General features: G+C 35.5%; 1 protein-coding gene across 2 annotated transcripts in view; it reads right to left on the bottom strand.

Moving 5' to 3' along the window:
• The window catches only part of BRMS1L (BRMS1 like transcriptional repressor), a 174,656-nt gene extending 159,500 nt beyond the window's left edge, over positions 1 to 15,156 (bottom strand). For both annotated transcript variants that reach the window (XM_044664770.1, XM_044664771.1), the window contains exon 1: positions 14,839 to 15,156. In XM_044664770.1, coding sequence (XP_044520705.1) covers positions 14,839 to 14,980 — 142 coding nt within the window. In that variant the 5' untranslated portion in view covers positions 14,981 to 15,156. The remainder of the gene's footprint in view (positions 1 to 14,838) is intronic.
• Positions 15,157 to 22,411: the final 7,255 nt, after the last annotated feature.

Raw genomic sequence — 22,411 nt, 5'->3', positions numbered from 1 at the left:
TATGATCCCTTGATTATTCCTCCCCCAACCCTACTTCCATATGTAGTTAGCAAATCTTGACAATTTTATTTTTATAACATCTTATGCTTCTCTCCTCTTCAATCCATTCAAATGGCTACCATCTTGGTTTCAATTCTTACCTAGATTATTGCAATAATTCTTGAACATGGAATACAGGAATTTATCTTGTTTGACTATGTATATTTGGGGTTCTGTTTTTTATTTACTTTTCAATAGGGAGGGAGGCAATGAGAGGTAGAAAAAATAAATGCTTGATAATTGAAAAAGTTACATTTAATAATCTCTAGTGGATCCCTATTGTGTTTGGGACAGAATAACAAACTCTTTTGTCTAGTTCAGTCTAGACCAGTGATTCCCAAAGTGGGCACTACTGCCCCCTTGTGGGTGCTGCAGTGATACAGGAGGGCGGTGATGGCCACAGGTCCATTTATCTTTCCTATTAATTGCTATTAAAATTTTGAAAAAATTAATTTCCAGGGAGCTAAGAAATATTTTTTCTGGAAAGGGGGAGGTAGGCCAAAAAAGTTTGGGAACCACTGGTTTAGACCTTTCTTCACAGTTTAGCCTTATCCTATCTCTCCATCCTATTTCATAATGCTCCTAAAACTTGGCTCCATCTCTCATTTGTGGCCCCACCTCACCAGCTACAATATCTCCTCATCTCTACTTTTTTTTTAAACCCTTAACTTCTGTGTATTGGTTCCTAGGTGGAAGAGCGGTAAGGGTGGGCAATGGGAGTCAAGTGACTTGCCCAGGGTCACACAGCTGGGAAGTGTCTAAGGCCGGATTTGAACCTAGGACCTCCCGTCTCTAGGCCTGACTCTCAATCCACTGAGATACCCAGCTGCCCACTCATCTCTACATTTTAAGAGCTTTAGTTGCTTTCCAGTTTCAGCTCATTTGCCTTTTCTGCTTCCCCTAATACCTTCTTCTTCAAATTATCTCATACTCATACATTTAAATATTGTTCCTTCAGAGCAAGGAATGTTTTCCTAGTTTTCTCCTCTTATCCAACTTTTTCTCAAAATTATCATAATTAAAAAGTGAATAACCTATTCAATAAAATGATATAATTCTATATCATATAACAAAAAAATAAAGACTATACTATTACATAAAACTTTTTAAAGAATCTAAATATCAAAGATTGAAACACAATAACCACACAGCTAAGTAGTACTGTAAAGTGTTGGGCCTGGAGTCAGGAAGGCCTGAATCCAAATCCAGCCTCAGCTACTTACTAGCTGAATGAACCTGGTTAGATCACTTAACCCTGTTTGCCTCAGTTTCCTAATCCATAAAATGAACTAGAGAAAGAAATCACAAACTATTCCAGTATCTTTGCACAAAACAACAATAACAACAACAACAACAACAAAAACCCAAATGGGATCATGAAGAGTAAAACATGACTGGAAAATGACTGAACAATATAGAAATGTATTTGATTTGGTTGATCGAAATTGGTTTCTTTGGGCACCTTTTAATATGAGTATTCAAAAGAGATCTCCTAAGCTTTTCAAAGTTGTTATCTTTATAATCTTGCTATTAACTACATAAACTGTTGTCCTGGCTCTGCTCACATCACTTTACACCAGTTCATATGAGTTTTCTTAGATTTTTCTGAAACTATCCTTTTCCTCATTTCTTACCCACAGTAATATTCCACTGCATTCATAGACTACAAGTTGTTCAGTCATTCACCAACTGATGGGCATCCACTCAGTTTCCAATTCTTTGCCACCACAAAACAAGCTGTAATAAATATTTTTGTACATATGCATTTTTGTCTTCTTTCTTTAGTCTCTGGGACAGAACTAGTAGTGGCATTATTGGGTCAAATGATTTAATAATCTTTTGGGCATCAGTTCCAGATTGTTTTCCAGTATGGCTAGACTTTTACACAGCTCCATCAACAGTGCATTAGTATACCTGTTTTCCCACTTTCCCTCCAGTATCAGTCATTTCCACTGTTTTCTTAGCCAATCTGATGGATATTAAGTAATATCTTAAAGCTGTTTTAGTTGGCACTTTTCTAATTATTGGTGATTAGAGCATATTTTGATGTTATTAATTTCATCTGAATATTGCCTGTTCATATCCTTTAACTAGTTATCAATTTTCTTGTAAATTTAACTCAGTTCCCTATATATTTTAGAAATGAGGGGGCAGCTGGGTAGCTCAGTGGAGTGAGAGTCAGGCCTAGAGATGGGAGGTCCTAGGTTCAAATCTGGCCTCAGCCACTTCTCAGCTGTGTGACCCTGGGCAAGTCACTTGACCCCCATTGCCTACCCTTACCACTCTTCTGCCTTGGAGCCAATACACAGTATTGACTCTAAGACCTGGAAGGTAAGGGTTTAAAAAAAAAAAAAAGAAATGAGACTTTTGTCAGTGAAACTTAGCTGCAATGTTTAATTTCCCCTCCCATTTCCTACTTTTCTTCTAACTTTAGATTGATTGGCTTGGTTAAATTGTTGCAAAAACATTTTAATTTTAAATAATCAGAATTGGCCATTTTGCCTTTTATTAACTTCTCTCTCTTGTCTGGTCATAAACTCTTCCCCTCTTCATAGACATGACAGGTTATTTTATTTCTTCATGCTCCTCTAATTCACTTATGATAATCACTGTTTATGTCTAGATTATGTACTCATTTTGATTCTCTTGGTAAAAAGTGCAAGAACACTTCCTGCCAGATTAATGTCCAGTTTTCCCAAATATCCCAATGGCTGGGATCTTTGGGTTTACCAGGGCTCCCTTATTTCTCTCCCTACTAGCCAATCTCCCCAACCTTCTCATTCTTGATACTCTAACTCTGATCTCCCTGAATACCTTTAAGTTGTAGTACAGAAGTCAAAAGTGGGTGGAGGAGAGGTAAGAATTATAGTAAGACAGAGTCTAGAAATAAGAAGCTTTAATGTAGAGCACATTAAAGAGCACAATGACTTTCACTCAATTTTGTGTCATTTCCCACTGGGAGCACTGCAAAATAGTAACTCCAATCCCTGTTAAAAACTATCTATACTATATCTATCAGTATTGTAAGTCATTCTAGCCAGTTTTATTAACTGGCATAACTAAACTTATTGCATTCTTATTTAAAACAAATTTACTCTGTTGCAAATGAATTAGTTGGGTTTTTAGCTATTAGTTATTATAAAAAGTTTATATTTCTTGCTCTTCACAAATATAGATACATGCATCTGGAGTGAGAAGGGTCCTCACTTAGAAGCCAAACCACTGGATAGTCTCAGAAGTGCTATTTGAACCCAGCACTCATAACTTGCAGCAACATTCTTGAGCTTTGTTATATATATTGTTGTTAATGTTCTATTTCCTTGGCCTGATTAAGTTGTGTTATGGATTCTACAGATTTGATTTATTTGACCAAAATCTAGCAGAGTGCACCCCAACTCATGGTAGACATTGTTGAATTAAACTGAACAAATTATCTTTATTTTACAAAGAAGAAAACCAAAGTACTAAGTGTTTTCAATATACTATTTACCTTATAAATATTCTTTGAGAACACCATTAGTGAGGAGGGAGAATTAGAATTCTATACAAGGTCTATTTTGTTTTGTTAAATGAAAATTCAAATTAATATAATTTAATATTTATCTATTATCATTAGTGCATGAGATACTCTGTGCTGTGTGTATGTTTTTTGTATGGTAACAAAGTAACAAACCTTGAAAATTTAAACTATTTTGTATGAATCTTTCAAAATTGTATCACCTAATTCCCAGCTTCCTAAGAGAGGGTGTCCTGAACATAACTTTATCTTGGTTCAAAAAGAAAAGGTTATCAACATAAACACTCCTAAAAATACTCACCAATTTATTATGAACCTACTCTAGAATCATGTGGTAGTCAATAAACATTTTTAAGCATCTATTTTGTTCCAGGAACTGTACTAAGTGCAGGAGATGCAAAGAAAGACAATTCTAAAGGACAGTCCTAAAATACCATCCTTGCTCTCACAGTCTAATAGAAGAGATGACATGTAAACAACTATGTACAAAAAAACTATAGATATAGGATAAACTGGAAATAATCAACAGGTACTAAAATTAGGGGAGATTGGGAAAGACCTCCAACAACCAGTGGAATTTCAGAAGAACTTAAGAGGAATTCAGGAGATGGAAATGAGGAAGGAAAGCATTCCAAGAGGCATGAGAAAATCTGAATTCTGAAAATGTTTGAAGAAGTGCAGTGTCACTGGATTGAAAGGGAAAGGGAAAGAAGGGGAGGGATAAGGTGTAACAAGCCTGGAAAATTAAGAAACAGGATATGAAGTACTTTAAATATCAGAAAATTGTATATGAATATGCTATTGGTTGTTCTCTATAATAGTGATATCAAGAGAATATTAGAGTTTGTAGAGCTGTTTTCCCCTAAATAATCTCTATCGTATTTTTCAAGTTGTACTCTATATATCATCTTTCTATGTTCTCTCCTCATTGTCAGCTATTACTTTTAGAAGCTCTCAGAATATATGCCTGACAACTTTGTAGCAATAAAGCAACCTCCGTATTTTCTCACATCTGTAATAAGGGGACAAAATTTTTTTTACTATATACCTCAGAGTTGGTGTAAGGAAAGTACCTGGAAAACTTTAAAAATTGCTACATAAATGTGTTACTGTGATTGTTTCTCAAGATCAAAGAGGGGAAGATGACCTGAAAAAAATTACATACAAACAAGATCTAAACGCAAGTTGGAAATAATCATCATAGAAAAGCTTTAAGGAGAATCAGAAAAGATTTCATACTACAATTACATTAGGGAGAATTCCAAAACAGATTATAAAATTATTTTAGTTCCTGTTAAAACAATCAAATTTTCAAATTTTTTCATAAAATCTTCATCTCATTTAAACAGAAAGGGCACAAATGACACCAGAACAATTCATCTTTACTCACATTATATGCTTTAAGAAGTAAATTTGATTCAAACTTAAGAGTCGTTTCTCACATATGTTAATGGGCATTAGGTCTCTTGAGTATATTATTTATATGATCTTCATACTTATAAAGCATCACAGCTAATAAATTATCTGAGGGCTATGATCATTATCATCATCAAACAATGATTGCCTATTAATTCATTTAGACCTTGAGTATTTGAAGCATAAAAACATAGCTCCTACTTTGAGGGGTTTGCTTACTATCTAGTTGCAAAATGAGGAGGAAAAAATACAAGATCACATAATAGAAGTACAATTGGTACAGATAAGAAAAGTAACAGGAGTTTGTAGGAAAAGAGAATCACTAAAGACTAGGTTGGTCAGGCAAGGCTTTTTTAAAAGAAGTGTGGCTAAAGTGGGCCTTAAAAGAAGGGTAAGGTTTAAAAGACTTGGAGAAAAAAAGGAGCATTAATTATCTTATTCCATTCCGGGTACATATTTTAGGAAGGCCACTGATAAGCTGGAGACTGTCCAAAAGAAACAGGTAGTTGATAGGATTCAAAACTGTGCTACACGAAAGTTGGTTGGGGACATGCTTCAGTCTTAAAAAGAATGGACCTCACGGAAGATATAATTATTAATTTTAAATATCTGAAGAGCTATCATGCATAAAAGATAAGGGATTTATTTTGCATTATTCCAGAGGACAGAATGAAGGCCAAAATATGGAAATTGTAGAGAGGGAGAACTTCTTAATAAGTATAGTTATACAAAAGTAGAATGAATCAGCTTGGGGTTGTATAGAGCATGACTTCCTATTGGGAAAATTATAATGAGCTATGGATAATATTAGATAGACTCTGAGATATCTTCCAACTCCAAGAATCTGTAATTAAGCAGGGAAATCAGCATTAACAAATGAGCAAAAGCTAAAAAACACGAGAGGTTTAAGAAACTGTAAGTAAATTTAGGTGAAAGGGTAAGAGATAATGTTGGCAAAAGGTATTCCAAAACAAAGTATTTAGACTAAACAATAATGAAGGTTATATGCAAAATGAGTTTGAGAAATATTAATCTGAGATTAGCCAAAGATGGAGACACTGAGATCAATTCATTGAGAATAATTCATAGATTTAAAAATATAGCATAGCACACTATCACTTTCATATAGACAGATGAATAAATGAATGAAAAAAAAAACATTTAATTAGTATTTACTCTGTGCCAAGCATTGGGGATACAAATAGGAAAATCAGTACAGTTTCTGATCTTACATTCTAGTCAGGGGAGATAATACGTATAAGAAAGTTCAGATGACTCAAAGCTTTGTTCTTTCTGGACATGAAATGTAAAATAAACTATTTTACTGAGAAATGGTCCAGAGACAATTTTTCACCTCCAATAGATTTTTCAAAATGATAGATGTATCTATGACAGTTCTTTGTTCTATTTCTCTGATCTATGAGGAGGGAGGGTAGGAAAAAAAAAAAGAATGTTATGAGCAAGAATCAAGTTCTTGAAAGAAACTGCAGGAGCAGAGAGGTTACTCAGTTCTAAATTATTGTCAAACGTGGAAGCCTGCAGCTGAATAACCAGACTAGAAGTTCCAGACCAAAGGGGAGCCTGCAGTTCATTTGCTCTGAACCATTATAGTCTCCCAGAAAGTTAACCATGGCTGAGTCCAGCAGAAGTTTATTGAAACTCCCAAACAAGAACAAACCAGCATACCTACAGCTGGGTCAGTAAATCAGAGTTCAAACCAAGAAGGCAATTATTTTATTTATTACAGACATCACACTAGATCACGCTACTTTGGAAGCATTAAAAGCTTTCAATCCCTTCCCCATCCAGCTTGAAGGGTGAATGTAGCAACAAGATATAAAAAGGACAAAAGTCCTGTAGACATCCTTTTCTAGAAATGAGCAGAGCCCAACACTAATATAAAGTCCAAAATCAAGAGGTAGTTTAATAAGCAAACGGAAAAAGAATCTGCTATAAAGAGCTCTTATGAAGACAGTGGGGCTCAATTCATAAATACAGAAGAACAGAATGACTTGAAAATATGTACAAGGAAATATGTGCAAAGAAAAAGAAGTTCAGACAAATGTCCAACAAGAAATCCTAGAACTTAAAATATTGAGTAAATTTTCAAAAAAAAGTCAAAACTATTTTTAAAACTGAAATCAGAGTGGTAAAGGAAAAAATTAGAAAAGAAGCTAGAGCTAAATAAGGAAGATATGAAAAGAGAATTAAAAGCTTGGCAAAAGAAGCATAAAAATTTACCAAAGGAAAAACTCCTTGACAATTAGAATTGGCCAAGTTAAACAAAAATGGGAAATATCCCCTAAGAAAAATTGATTTAGAAAACATATAAAGGAGAGATAACTTAAGAATTACTGGACTACCTGAGAGCTAAACATAAAAAGAGCCTAGACAACATACTTTAAGAAATCTTAAAAATTACCGATATATCCAGGGAAAGAACTGTTGGAGTCAGTTGGAAGCAGATCAAAGTATACTATCTCACATCAGTGTATTTATGGTTTTATTTTGGAGTTTTGGTTTTGTGTGAGTGTAATCTTACAACAATGACCAATTATGGAAGTGTGTTTTGAATTATAATAAAAATTTAATTTATTTTTTTAACTATCCATATATCTCAGAACCAGAAGGTAAAAGAAAAACTTAAAAAGAGAATTAACTAATCACCATCTGTTAGAAACCAAAAATTTTAAACTCCCAGGAATAATACAGACAAAATCCAGAGCTACCAAGTCAAAGAAAGATATTGCACGCAGACAAAAAGAATTCAAGTACCAAGGAGCCACAAATCAGGATTACACAATATTTAACAGTTGCCACTTCTATGAGTGAAAAGCATGGAAAATGATATTCCAAAAAGCAAAATATATGGTCTACAACCAAGATTAATCTGCCCACCAAAGCCGAGTATAATTTTTTTTACCCTTTAAAATGTCTTTTTTTAACATTTAATAATATTTATTTTTTAGAAAAGTTAACATGGTTACATGATTCATGCTCTTACTTTCCCCTTCACCTCCCCCCATCATGTCCGCCTCAACCCATGTGTTCAAGCAGTTGTTTTTCTTCTGTGTTTCCACTCCTGTAGTTCTTCCTCTGAATGTGGGTAGTGTTCTTTTCCATAAATCCCTCAGAATTGTCCTGGGTCATTGCACTGCTGCTAGTACTGAAGTCCATTACATTCGATTTTACCACAGTGTACAATGTTCTTCTGGCTCTGTTCCTTTCACTTTGCATCACTTCCTGGAGGTCCTTCCAGATCACATGGAATCACATGGAATTCCTCCAGTTTATTATTTCTTTGAGCACAATAGTATTCCATCACCAGCATATATCACAATTGTTCAGCCATTCCCCAATTGAAGGGCATACCCTCATTTTCCAGTTTTTTGCCACCACAAAAAGTGCGGCTATAAATATTTCCATACAAGTCTGTTTATCTATGATCTCTTTGGGGTACAAACCCAACAATGGTATGGTTGGATCAAAGGGCAGACATTCTTTTATAGCCCTTTGAGCATAGTTCCAAATTGCCATCCAGAATGGCTGGATCAGTTCACAACTCCATCAGCAATGCATTAATGTCCCAATTTTGTCACATCCCCTCCAACATTCATTATTCTCCCCTTCTATCATTTTAGCCAATCTGCTAAGTGTGAGGTGATACCTCAGAGTTCTTTTGACTTGCATTTCTCTAATTATTAGAGATTTAGAACACTTTCTCATGTGCTTACTGATAGTTTTGATTTCTTTATCTGAAAATTGCCTATTCATGTCCCTTGCCTATTTATCAATTGGGGAATGGCTTGATTTTTTTTATACAATTGATTTAACTCCTTGTATATTTGAGTAATTAGACTCCTGTCAGAGTTTTTTGTAATAAAGATTTTTTCCCAATTTGTTGTTTCCCTTCTGATTTTGGCTCCATTGTTTTTGTTTGTACAAAAGCTTTTTAATTTAATATAATCAAAATCATTTATTTTACATTTTTAATTTTCTCTAACTCTTGCTTGGTTTTAAAATCTTTCCTTTCCCAGAGATCTGGCAAGTAAACTATTCTGCATTCACTTAACTTATTTATAGTTTCCCTCTTTATATTCAAGTCATTCACCTATTCTGAATTGATCTTGGTGTAGGGTGTGAGATGTTGATCTAAACCTAATCTCTCCCAAATTGTTTTCCAATTTTTCCAGCAGTTTTTGTCAAATAGTGGATTTTTGTCCCAAAAGTTGGGCTCTTTGGGTTTATCATTCTTGCTGACGTCACTTACCCCAAGTCTATTCCACTGATCCTCCCTTCTGTCTCTTAGCCAGTAGCATACCGTTTTGATGGCCTCTGCTTTATAGTATAGTTTAATATCTGGTACTGCTAGGCCACCTTCCTTCACATTTTTTTCATTATTTCCCTTGATATTCTTGATCTTTTGTTATTCCAAATGAACTTTGTTATAGTTTTTTCTAATTCAGTAAAAAAGTTTTTTGGTAGTTTGATAGGTATGGCGCTAAATAGGTAAATTAATTTGGGTAGAATGGTCATTTTTTATTATGTTAGCTCTTCCTACCCATGAGCAATCAATGTTTTTCCAATTGTTTAGATCTAGTTTTAATTGTTTGGAAAGGAGTATAATTCTAAAGGAGGAAAAATGGATAACAAAAGAGAAGACTTCCAAGCCTTCCTGATAAAAAGATGAAAGCTAAGTTAAAAAGTTGGCATATGAACACAAAATCAAGAAAAGCATTAAAAGGTAAGTATGAAAGCAATCATAAGAAACTAAACAAAGTTTAATTGTTTATAGTCTCACAGAACTCTAAGAGGTCATAGAACCCTACCTAGAAAATCTAATTAAATGGAGAGTCTGAGAGTAATTCTGTTATGCTTTGATGATCCCAAAGGAAGAATGGAAACGATGAGGAAGTGGAATACATAGGGAGAAGGGTGAAAGAAGGAAAATGGGAAAAATTATCTTACAAAAAGGGGGTGTACAGGGAGGAGTTCATACAAGAAGTATGGGGCAGTGACAACAGCAAGCAGTACTTGAACCTCACTCTCACCTGAACTGTCCAAAGAAGAGAAGGATACACATACATATACGGTTGGGTTCAGAAATACATCTTACCCAATGAAGAAACAAGAGGGAAAGGGTTTAAGGAAAAGGAAAATAAGGGGGACAGTAGATTAAAGGAAGTATTAATTAGAAGCAAAACAAACTCTTAAAGAAGAGGCAAAAGAAAAAGATGGAAAGCACAATAAGTGGAGGAATACTCAAATTACCAGTTAGCAATCATAACTACAAATGTGAAAGGAGTGAGCTTATTATTAAAACAAAAGATAGAGAAAAGGATATGAAACCAAAATCTACTAACATGTCATTTATAAGAAATACTTTTGAAAGAAATACGCAGTTAAAATAATAAACTAAAGCATTATCTTTTATGATTCGACTGAAGCAAAAAGTCAGCAATAGTAATAATCATGAGGGGGGAAAAAAGGAAAAGCAAAGAAAAATTCTATTTTACTAAAAAGTACCAGAGACAATTAAATAATACCAATACTAACCATATGCATCAAATGGAATTACATCTAAATTCTTAAAAGTTAAAATTAGTTCCAGGTACAAACATATAATAAAACTTTAATAGTGGGGGTGCCTTGATTTGCTCTTCTCAGATATAGAAAAATCTTTAGAAAAGATAAACAAAAAAGGACCTTAATCGACATTTTAGAAAAGTTAAATATTATAGAAGCCAAGAAGAATTTAAAAAAGAGAATTATGCTTATTTCTCAATTCCGTATGGCACCTTCACAAAAGCAACAGTATATTAGAACAAAACAACTAACAAATGCAGAAAAAAATACTAAAATGATAATAAAAGGACTTTAAAACAAAGACAAAAATGACCTAGGGGTTTTAGAGTTCTATAAACTCAATATGAATCAGAAATGTAATGTGGTTGGCAAAAAAATTAATGCAATCCTGAGTTTCATAAACAAGGGGCACAGATTTAATCTGAATTGAATTCTGGATGGCAGTTTTAAAAGGATACGAATGAGCTTATGACTATCCAGAGAAAAGCAAACAAGATAATGAAAGGCCTTCAGTTCCTGACATAGAAATCTACTGAAGATGGTTGTGTTTAAGTCTAAAGGGGAAAAAAGAAAACTGGGAATGAGGGTACATGATAGCTAAATTTAGTTATCTCTAGGGATCTCATATGGAAGAAGACTGTACATATTCTAAGGCAAAACCAGGAGGAATGGGTAGAAATTGCCAATAGGTCAGTTTAAGCTTGATGTTAGGAAAAACATTTTAACAGCTGGAGCTATCCAAAAGTGAACTAGGTTGCTTCAAGAGGTGATGGATTCCTCCTCCTTGGAGGACTTCAAGTCTTTTCAAGCTTGATCAGCTTTTGTTGGTTATGTTATTAGTGGGGATAATAACATTGCTGAGGTCCTATTCAACTTTCAAATTCTTTGATTCTGATTCCTTCTCCTCCTTTCTTCACTAGCAAATCAAACTCAATCATTTCTCTTCTCTAATTTTCAGCCTTTTCCTACATACTAGCTCCTCCTAAATAGGTCCAAGATTCCCTCAATCTTTAAAAAAACCTTCTTTAGCCCCCTCAATACCTACCTTCCTTTCCCTGAAAAAATCTCTTCTCCCCCTCAATTCTTTTCAATTTGGTTTCCAACTTCATAACTCAACTGAAATTGTGCTATACAAAGTTTCTAATGATCTCTAAATAGCCAAATCTAATGGTCTTTTTTCACTCATTCTTCTTGAAACTCTTTACAGCATCTAACATTGCTGACCACTGTCTCCTCCTAGATATCCTATCCTTTCTAGGATTTTGTAACGCTTGGTTCTTCTCTTATCTCCTGTGCCTCTTCATTCTATTCTATCGTGACCTCTGTGAGTTGTTCTCCATCCTGAACTCTCTTTTCTTCTCTCTCTACATAGTTATTTAAGGATCCCAGCTGCTTTCATGACTTTATCATCTCTAAGCAGATGATTCCAAGACCTAAATATCCAGTTGCAGCTTTTTTGAGCCAGTTCTACATCGTCTATTGGACATTTTAAAATGTATTACACCTCAAACTCAACATATTCAAAACAGAATTCATTATCTTTTACCGAAAACCTTTCCTCCGAACTTCCCTATTTATGTTGTCACTCAGATGGATAACATCAAAGGTTCTTAATTCTTCACTTTCCCTCACAGCACATGTCCAGTTAGCTGCCAAGGTATGCTTTTTCTACCTCTACCACATCTCTTACCTTTGGTCCCTTCTCTCCAATTATATAGCCAGTGCCTTAGTTGAGGTCCTCATCATCTCTCACCTATATTATTTCAATGATTTTCTAATTAGTCCCACTGCCTCAATCCTCTTTTCTCACTCTAGTTCCCACCCTCCATTCTGCTGCCAAAGTGATTTTCCTAAACAAGTTCAACCATGGCCCTCTCCTATTCATCCAGTGGGTCCCTATTAAATACTCCTAGAATGAAATATAAACTGCTATAAAAATAAAACTGGGGCTGCTAAAATAGCACCATGGATAGAGAGCCAAGCCTAAAGTCAAGATCTAAGATGAAATCTGGCCTCAGACATTTCCTTACTGTGTGACCTGGGCAAGTCACTTCACCTCAATTCTCTTCTACTTCAAAACAGATATTCTAAGATAGAAAGTAAGAGTTTAAATATATGTGTACATATTTCTTTAAGACCCTTACCTATACTATTAAATATATGTATATACATATACAAGTAAATATATATAAGCACATATAAAAAACCTTTGTGTGTGTGTAAACACACTACTGCTTGGCCTTTAAAGTTCCTTCACAACCTGACCCCAAACTACCTTTACTACTTCATTATATAATATACCTTTTCAAGTACACTATGGTCTAGCCAAAATGGTTTTTTCTTACTGTTCCTCAAATATGACACTCCATCTCCTATTTCTCTACCTTCACCCTGGTTATTTGCCCTGTTCTACTTCACTGCTACTTCTCAAAAATCCCTATTTGCCTTATAGGCCCACCTAGCAGAACGGGTATGGTATAATGTAAAAAAATTTGAAGTCAGAAGGTATGGGTTCAAATCTCTGCCTTGTTAATCCCAGGTGCCTGGATACTGAGCAACACACAGTCTTTCTGAACCTTTGTTTCTTAATTTGAAAAGTGAGAGATTAAGGTCAATTTAGAACTTCTCAAAGTTTCCTTCTAGCTCTAAATCTATGGTAGGCCACACAATAGATAGTACTGGATTTGGAATTTGTGGTTAAATGTCAGACACTTATGTATGTGATCTAGGGCAAGTTACCTCTCAGCCTCAGTTTTCTCATCTGTAATAAAAGCACCTGTTCACTGGGCTCTTGTGGGAACCAAATGAAATAACATATGCAAAGTCAACCTTTGTAACCTTAAAGCACAATCGAAAAGTAATTATTTCCTAGCATTATCTTTTTCTATATTAAAGCTTTCCTAATCTCTCCCTCCAACCTCAATGCCTTCCTCCAAATTTAATCTTATATCTATTTTGAATATAACTGTATATGTGTTCCCCTTTAGAATATAAGCTACTTGACAGCTAGGGCCATCTCATTTTTTTCATTGTATCCTTAGCACCATACCTGGCACAAAGTAGGTGTCTTAATAAATGACTATTGATTATTAGTGTTTAACTTATTTAGACAATATTGTACTTTTCCCTATCTCTGATACTTCCTACATCAATGTCTTAAATATAGTTGCCATTCAATAAATATTCGTTCATTTATTTAAAAAAAAATAATGTGGCTTTTCTGAAAAGAAAACCAAAAGAAAAGCTATAAAAACAATATATATGTATATATATGGGAAAGGGGAAGGGAATAAACATTTATATGGCACCTATTATGTGCTAAATGCTTTTTTACAAATATTATTTCATTTGCTGTAAAGCCTATGTCTCTCTCATTCACTGGTCCCATTCAAGAAAAAAATACATATGTGAGTTTGGTCCACTATCACTGTAGAGAGATACCCATCTGGAGCCCTAATTTTCAGCTCCTTCTGAATCAAGTTTTGAAACTGACATGTTGCTATAACAAAATAAATAAAGGTGGAAAAAAGAATTAACAAAGATGACAAGGACAATTTTAGAATTCCCAAAACCGAAAATTTACAAATGCAAATCACATCTTATCTTTCAGAGCAATTACCCTTTATGCAACTATAGGGAGGAAAGTATCCAAGGTCTTTCCTCTGATCAAAAGTAAAAGGGTCGGTACCCAAAACATCTAGGTATTATTTCTATACTCTCCTCTACAAAGGAAATGTTTTGGGATACTCAATAAACCTTAGTTGGTAGGCTAGTTGTTTTGGAGGTAGATGTGAGAAATAAAGGGCAGAAGGACAGAGGAAAGTGTGCTCTCCATCCGAGAGGGGCACCCACCCAAGGAGGGATCGACCGCCAGGGCAGCTTGACTACAGGGAGGGGCAGTCGGACAGACACAACGAGGCCTGGTGAGTAAGAGAGATCACCACCGGCTGCCCAGGGCAAAGACATGCCAAGAGGCCTGAGGCAGCGGAAAGTGGAAGGGCGTCCTCACAGTAGGGAAGGGCCGATCTCCTCTTTCCCGCTTCCCCAAACCATCTCCAGACCCGGGAATAGCGGAGACTCGTGAACTGGGTTCCCTTTCCAACCCCACATAGAGCAATAAGACACTGGGACATCTCGGCGCGGGGTCCAGTGCACAGGCCCGAGAAGGAGTCTCCGCCCCTTCCCCTTCTCTCTTCCCCCACTTTCCGGGCGAGCTGAACCCCAAAGCACGGCTTGAGCAGAAGGGCCCGGCCTGGAGGCGGGCAACCTTGCTCACCTACCTGAGCTGTCCCCATCCTCTGAGACTGACGAGCTCTCAGTGTCCTCGTCCTCCGAGGTGCTTCCCTCATTCTCAGCGTAGTCCACCTCCATTTCATCCTGATGGTTCGTCTCTTTCTTATCCCCACGGGAATGGACAGGCATTTTCCAGTCGCCCCGGGCGCTTTTTCCTATTCTTTGCGGGCCACGGCTCCTTCCGTGAGCCGGGGCGGCTAAGTCCACAGCCCAGCCTGAAGACACCCCGACTTCCCCCAGAATTGTCTTCTCCCTGTCTGGAACTCACAGCCTAACCCGCCAGCTCCAGGATGGAAGCCCTGCCATTGGCGAACCCCTTCCATGAAGCCTGGGAGGCGGGGCTTGGTCGCACGTTGAAGGTTCGAAGACCCGTTGCCTATCGGGAGTTGTAGTCTCAGAAGGAAACCCGAACTCACTGATTTCCTAGCCCCAATTATGGTTACTTAGCCTGACTGGAATTCAAGTCCCCAAAAAAGTACCAATCACATACACTCAAATCTCAGGTATAAATAGAAGCTCATACTAAACGCATATAGGAACTATTCTCTGTCAAACCCACTGCTTGCCCGTGGGTTTCCTAACAGGAGAATAAGTCACTAAAATTGGTCATGTGAGTACCCCACTCCCAACTGTAGAAGTCTAACAGAAATTGATAATTGTTACTTCTCCCCTCCCACCTTGGTTTCAGAACAGTATTAGTAGTAGTATTAAATTTACTGATTGTTGGAACAAGAAGAGATCTTAAACGATTCATCTAGTCCAGTCCCTAACTTAAGAAAAGACAATAAAAATACTCAGAAAAGTTACATAATGTGACAAGGACTATAGAGCAAATTAATAATAAAATAAGGAATATAACCCAAACTCACTCTCAGTGGGGCATAGTAAAAGAGTACTGGATTTGAATCCAGAAATGGGTTTGAGTAGCTCTGTCACTTGGTTCTGTCCTCTAGCTTCTACCTGTGGGAGTCAGAACAAAAAGATCAATGTCCTTGACTTCATTTCCTTCATTTAAGTGATTTGACCACCTGGTACTGAGCAAGACCAATGCTCATTCTACTATATTACATTCCTATTGAAGTAGTAAATTTGTATCATACTTTCTATCTGAATTCATATGATTTGCACTTTCAGTACTGCATAACTCACAGAATTGTAAATAATTGCATTAAAACTTTTAATTCTGGGCAGCTGGGTAGCTCAGTGGAGTGAGAGTCAGGCCTAGAGACAGGAGGTCCTAGGTTCAAACCCAGCCTCAGCCACTTCCAGCTGTGTGACCCTGGGCAAGTCACTTGACCCCCATTGCCCACCCTTACCACTCTTCCACCTATGAGAAAATACACCGAAGTACAAGGGTTTAAAAAAAAAAAACAAAAACTTTTAATTCTGTTCTCTGGACCAGAAAAAGAAATGGAACTAGCAAGAGGGGAGTTTAAGCCATAAAATAATACTGAGAAAAGAAAAGCCACAAGCAAAAAACAAAACAAAACAAAACAAAAAGCCAACTATTCCTGAAGAGGAATCTAATAGAGAAAAAGAAGAAAAAAGTAGAATTTAAAGGGTGGAGTGTCTACCAATTGGAAATGTCCAAACAAATTGTGTTATATCAAAGTAATATTAAGTTAATATTATTGCACCTTAAGAAATGAGGAAAGAGAGAATTTCAGAATATCGTGGCATGAATGAGATGATGCAGAGTGATAAACCAAGGGAACAAGTTATAACAGAACAGCATTGTAAAGAAAAACAACTTTGAAAAACTTAAGAACTCTTACCAATGAAATGACCAATCATGTCTTCAAAGGATATATGATTAAACATATCTACTTCCTGATAGAGAAGTGATGAATTCAAGGTGTATGAATAGGCATGCATTTTTTGACATGTTACTGTTCGGATTTGTTTTGCTTAACTGGTCTTATTTATTACAAAGATTTTTGTGTGTTCTTTATCTTTTTTTAATTGATGGAATTGGTGGAAGAGGGGAGGAATGGATAGCAATAGTGATGCCAAAAAAGGGAGGAGGGGGGCACTGAAACATTTTTAAGTTAACAGAACAGAAAGAAATTCAGAAGAATGAACAGACACATAGGGCAATTTTAAAAGTTATTTTAAGTATTTGTCACATATATATTCATAAGTGGTTTGAAAGAGTTTCATGTAGAACAGTTTTTTGCGTTCTGAAAATTATCTTTGTTGAAGTACAGAATGTGGAATATGAAATAAAATATTAATGATATGAAAAAATAAAATCACAAATATATTGTAAGAAAAAATGAAATATACCTTTAAGAAACAGAAATGAGGAAAGAAATATGATCAAACAAGGAATAGAAGAAATCACAAACAACAAAATGGACAATTTTGATTATATAATATGTAAAATTATTTGTATAAAGAAAAATGATACAGTTAAAATTAAAAGGGAAGCCATTAACTTAAGGGGAGAGGAATTTTTTTAAAGTTAATTTATTTAGAATATTTTTTCATGGTTACATGATTCATGTTCTTTCCCACTTCTCCTCCTACCCCCCTCCTGTAGCCAACGAGCAATTTCACTGGATTTTACATATGTCATTGATCAAGACCTATTTCCATATTATTAATATTTGCACTAGGGTGATCACTTAAAGTCTACATCACCAATCATATCCCCATCAAACCATGTGATCAAGCAGTTGTTTTTCTTCTGTGTTCTACTCCCACAGCCTATCTCTGGATGTGGATAGCATTCTTTCTTATAAGTCTCTCAGAATTGTCTTGGATCATTGCATTGCTACTAGTACAGAAGTCCATTACATTCGATTGTGCCACAGTGTATCTTTCTTTGTGTATAATGTTCGCTTGGTTCTGCTCCTTTCACTCTGCATCAATTCCTGGAGGTCATTTCAGTTCACATGGAATTCCTCCAGTTCATTATTCCTTTTAGCACAATAGTATTCCATCACCAACAGATACAACAATTTGTTCACCCATTCCCCAATCAAAAGGCATCCCCCTTCATTTTTCAATTTTTTGCCACCAGAAAGAGCACAGCTATAAATATTTTTGTAGAAGTCTTTTTCCTTATTAGATATCTTTGGGGTATAAACCCAGCAATGGTATGTCTGGATCAAAAGGCAGGCAGTCATTTAAAGCCCTTTGGGCATAGTTCCAGATTGCCATCCATAATAGTTAGATCAATTCACAACTCCACCTGCAATGCATTAATGTTCCAATTTTGCCACATGCCCTCCAACACTTATTACTTCCCTTTGCTGTCATCTTAGCCAATCTGCTAGGTGTGAGGTGGTACCTCAGAGTTGTTTTGATTTTCTATTCTCTAATTATAAGAGATTTAGAACATTTTTTTGTGTACTTATTGATAGTTTTGATTTCTTTATCTCATAATTGCCAATTCAGGTCCCTTGCCCATTTATCATTTGGGGAATGGCTTGATTTTTTTGTACAACTGATTTAGCTCCTTATAAATTTGAGTAATTAGGCTTTTGTCAGTGGTTTTTGTTATAAAGATTTTTTTCCAATTTGTTACTTCCCTTCTAATTTTGGTTGCATTGGATTTGTTTATGCAAAAACTTTTACATTTAACATAATCAAAATTATTCATTTTGTAATGTTCTCTATCTCTTGCTTCGTCTTAAAATCTTTTCTTTCCCATAGATCTGACAGGTATACTATTCTATGTTCACCTAATTTATTTTTTTATTTTTTTATTATTAAACATTTATTAATATTCATTTTATCCTGTTTACATACTTTATGCCCCTACTTTCCCCTTCACCCCCCGCTATCCCCCCACCCATGGCCGACGCACATTTCCACTGGTTGTAACATGTGTCCTTGTTCAGGGCCTATTTCCATATTGTTGTTAGTTACATTGGTGTGGTAGTTTCCAGTCCACTTCCCCAATCATGTCTGCCTCAGCCCATGCATTCAAGCAATTGTTTATCTTCTATGTTTCCTCTCCTGCAGATCTTCCTCTGAATATGTGTAGTGTTCTTTACCATAAATCCCTCAGAGCTGTCTTGTGACATTGCATTGATGCTGGTATAGAAGTCCATTACATTCGATTTTACCACAGTATATCAGTCTCTGTGTACAATTTTCTTCTGGCTCTGCTCCTTTCACTTTGCATCAATTCCTGGAGGTCTTTCCAGTTCACCTGGAACTCCTCCAGTTTATTATTCCTTTTAGCACAATAGTATTCCATCACCAGCATATACCACAATTTGTTCAGCCATTCCCCAATTGAAGGACATACCCTCCCTTTCCAGTTCTTTGCCACCACAAAAAGCTCAGCAACAAATATTTTCATAGAAGTCTGGGGTACAAACCCAACAATGGTATGGCTGGATCAAAGGGCAGGCATTCTTTTATAGCCCTTTGAGCATAGCTCCAAATTGCCAGCCAGAATGGTTGGATCATTTCACAACTCCACCAGCAATGCATTAATGTCCCAATTTTGTTTGTTTGTTTTTAAACCCTTGTACTTCGGTGTATTGTCTCATAGGTGGAAGATTGGTAAGGGTGGGCAATGGGGGTCAAGTGACTTGCCCAGGGTCACACAGCTAGGAAGTGGCTGAGGCCGGGTTTGAACCTAGGACCTCCTGTCTATAGGCCTGACTCTCACTCCACTGAGCTACCCAGCTGCCCCTAATGTCCCAATTTTGCCACATCCCCTCCAGCATTCATTACTCTCCCCTTCTTTCATTTTAGCCAATCTGCTAGGTATGAGGTGATACCTAAAAGTTGTTTTGATTTGCATTTCTCTAATTATTAGAGATTTAGAACACTTTCTCATGTGCTTATTGATACTTTTGATTTCTTTACCTGAGAATTGCCTATTCATGTCTCTTGCCCATTTTTCAATTGGGAATGGCTTGATTTTTTTATACAATTGATTTAACTCCTTGTATATTTGAGTTATTAGACCCCTGTCAGAGTTTTTTGTTATAAAGATTTTTTCCCAATTTGTTGTTTCCCTTCTGATTTTGACTACATTATTTTTGTTTGTACAAAAGCTTTTTAGCATAATCAAAACCATTTAATTTATATTTTGTAATTTTCTCTAACTCTTGCTTGGTTTTAAAATCTTTCCTTTCCCAGAGATCTGACAGGTATATTATTTTGTGTTCACTTAACTTATTTATAGTTTACCTCTTTATATTCAGGTCATTCACCCATTCTGAATTTATCTTGGTGTAGGGTGTGAGATGTTGATCTAAACCTAATCTCTCCCATATTGTTTTCCAAATTTCCCAGCAGTTTTTGTCAAATAGTGGATTCATGTCCCAAAAGTTGGGATCTTTGGGTTTATTGTACACTGTCTTGCTGACGTCATTGACCCCAAGTCTATTCCACTGATCCTCCCTTCTATCTCTTAGCCAATACCATATTGTTTTGATGACTGCTACTTTATAGTATAGTTTAATATCTGGTATTGCTAGGCCCCCTTCCTTCACATTTTTTTTCATTATTTCCCTTGATATTCTTGATCTTTTGTTATTCCAAATGAAATTCATTATAGTTTTTCCTAATTCAGTAAAGAAGTTTTTTGGTAATTTGATAGGTATGGCACTAAATAGGTAAATTAATTTAGGTAGAATGGGCATTTTATTATGTTAGCTCGTCCCACCCATGAGGAATCAATGGTTTTCCAATTGTTGATATCCAGTTTTATTTTTTTGGAAAGTGTTTTGTAGTTGCTTTCGTATAATTGCTGTGTTTGTTTTGGTAGATAGATTCCCAAGTATTTTATATTGTCTAGGGTGATTTTAAATGGTGTTTCTCTTTCTACCTCTTGCTGCTCTAATGTGTTGGAAATATATAGAAATGCTGATGATTTATGTGCATTTATTTTGTATCCTGCAACTTTCCTAAAGTTGATTATTTCTACCAGCTTCTTAGTTGATTCTCTAGGATTTTTTAAGTAGATTATCATATCATCTGCAAAGAGTGATAGCTTAGTCTTCTCATTGCCTATTTTGATACCTTCAATTTCTTTTTCTTCTCTAATTGCTATTGCTAGTGTTTCTAGTACTATGTTGAATAATAGAGGTGATAATGGGCATCCTTGTTTCACTCCTGATCTTATTGGGAAGGCTTCTAATTTATCCCCATTGCATATAATGCTTGTTGACTGTTTTAGGTATATACTGTTTATTATTTTTAGGAAGGGTCCTTCTATTCCTATATTTTTCAATGTTTTCAATAGGAATAAATGCTGTATTTTGTCAAAGGTTTTTTCAGCATCTATTGAGATAATCATGTGATTTTTGTTTGTTAGGCTATTGATATGGTCAATTATGTGGATGGTTTTACTAATGTTGAACCATCCTTGCATTCCTGGTATCAATCCCACCTGATCATGGAGGATGATCTTCTTAATTACTTGCTAGAGTCTCTTTGCTAATATTCTATTTAAGATTTTTGCATCTATGTTCATTAGGGAGATTGGTCTATAGTTTTCTTTCTCTGTTTTTGATCTCCCTGGCTTTGGAATCAGTACCATATTTGTGTCATAAAAGGAATTTGGTAGGACTCCTTTGCTTATCATATCAAATAATTTGTATAGTATTGGGATTAGTTGCTCTTTGAATGTCTGATAGAATTCACTTGTGAATCCATCAGGTCCTGGTGATTTTTTCTTAGGGAGTTCTTTGATGGCTTGTTCAATTTCTATTTCTGATATGGGATTATTTAGGTATTCTATTTCTTCTGCTGTTAATTTAGGAAATTTATATTTTTGTAGATATTCATCCATATCTCCTAAATTGTTATATTTGTTGCCATGTAATTGGGCAAAATAGTTTTTAATGATTGCCTTAATTTTCCCCTTCATTAGAGGTGAGGTCTCCATTTTCATCTTTAATACTGTCAATTTGGTTTTCTTCTTTCCTTTTTCTTATTAGATTTACCAGTACTTTGTCTATTTTATCTGTTTTTTCAAAATACCAGCTTCTAGTCTTATTTATTAATTCAATAGTTCTTTTACTTTCGATTTTATTAATTTCTCCCTTAATTTTTAGTATTTCTAATTTAGTTTTCATCTGAGGGTTTTTAATTTGTTCACTTTCTAATTTTTTGAGTTGCATACCCAATTCATTAATCTCTGCCCTCCTTAATTTGTTAATATATGCATTCAAGGATATAAATTTCCCCCTGAGTACTGCCTTGGTAGGATGTCTCATCATTGTCATTTTCTTCAATGAAATTGTTGATTGTTTCTATGATTTCTTCTTTGACAAATTGGTTTTGGAGAATCATATTGTTTAATTTCCAATTGGTTTTTGATTTGCCTGTCTATTTACGCTTACTAATTATTATTTTTATTGCATTATGATCTGAGAAGGTTACATTTATTATATCTGCTCTTTCGCATTTGTTTGCAATGATTCTATGTCCTATTACATGGTCAATCTTTGTGAATGTGCCATGTGCAGCTAAAAAGAAGGTGTATTCCTTTTTGTCCCTATTTATTTTTCTCCACATATCAATTAGATCTAATTTTTCTAGGACTTCATTCACCTCTCTTGCCACTTTCTTATTTATTTTTTGGTT

The sequence above is a fragment of the Gracilinanus agilis genome, chromosome 2 (genome assembly GCF_016433145.1).
Source record: "Gracilinanus agilis isolate LMUSP501 chromosome 2, AgileGrace, whole genome shotgun sequence".
Lineage (NCBI taxonomy): Eukaryota > Metazoa > Chordata > Mammalia > Didelphimorphia > Didelphidae > Gracilinanus > Gracilinanus agilis.
The sequence above is the reverse complement of the archived record's forward strand: the minus strand, read 5'-3'. Positions and strand labels throughout refer to the sequence as shown.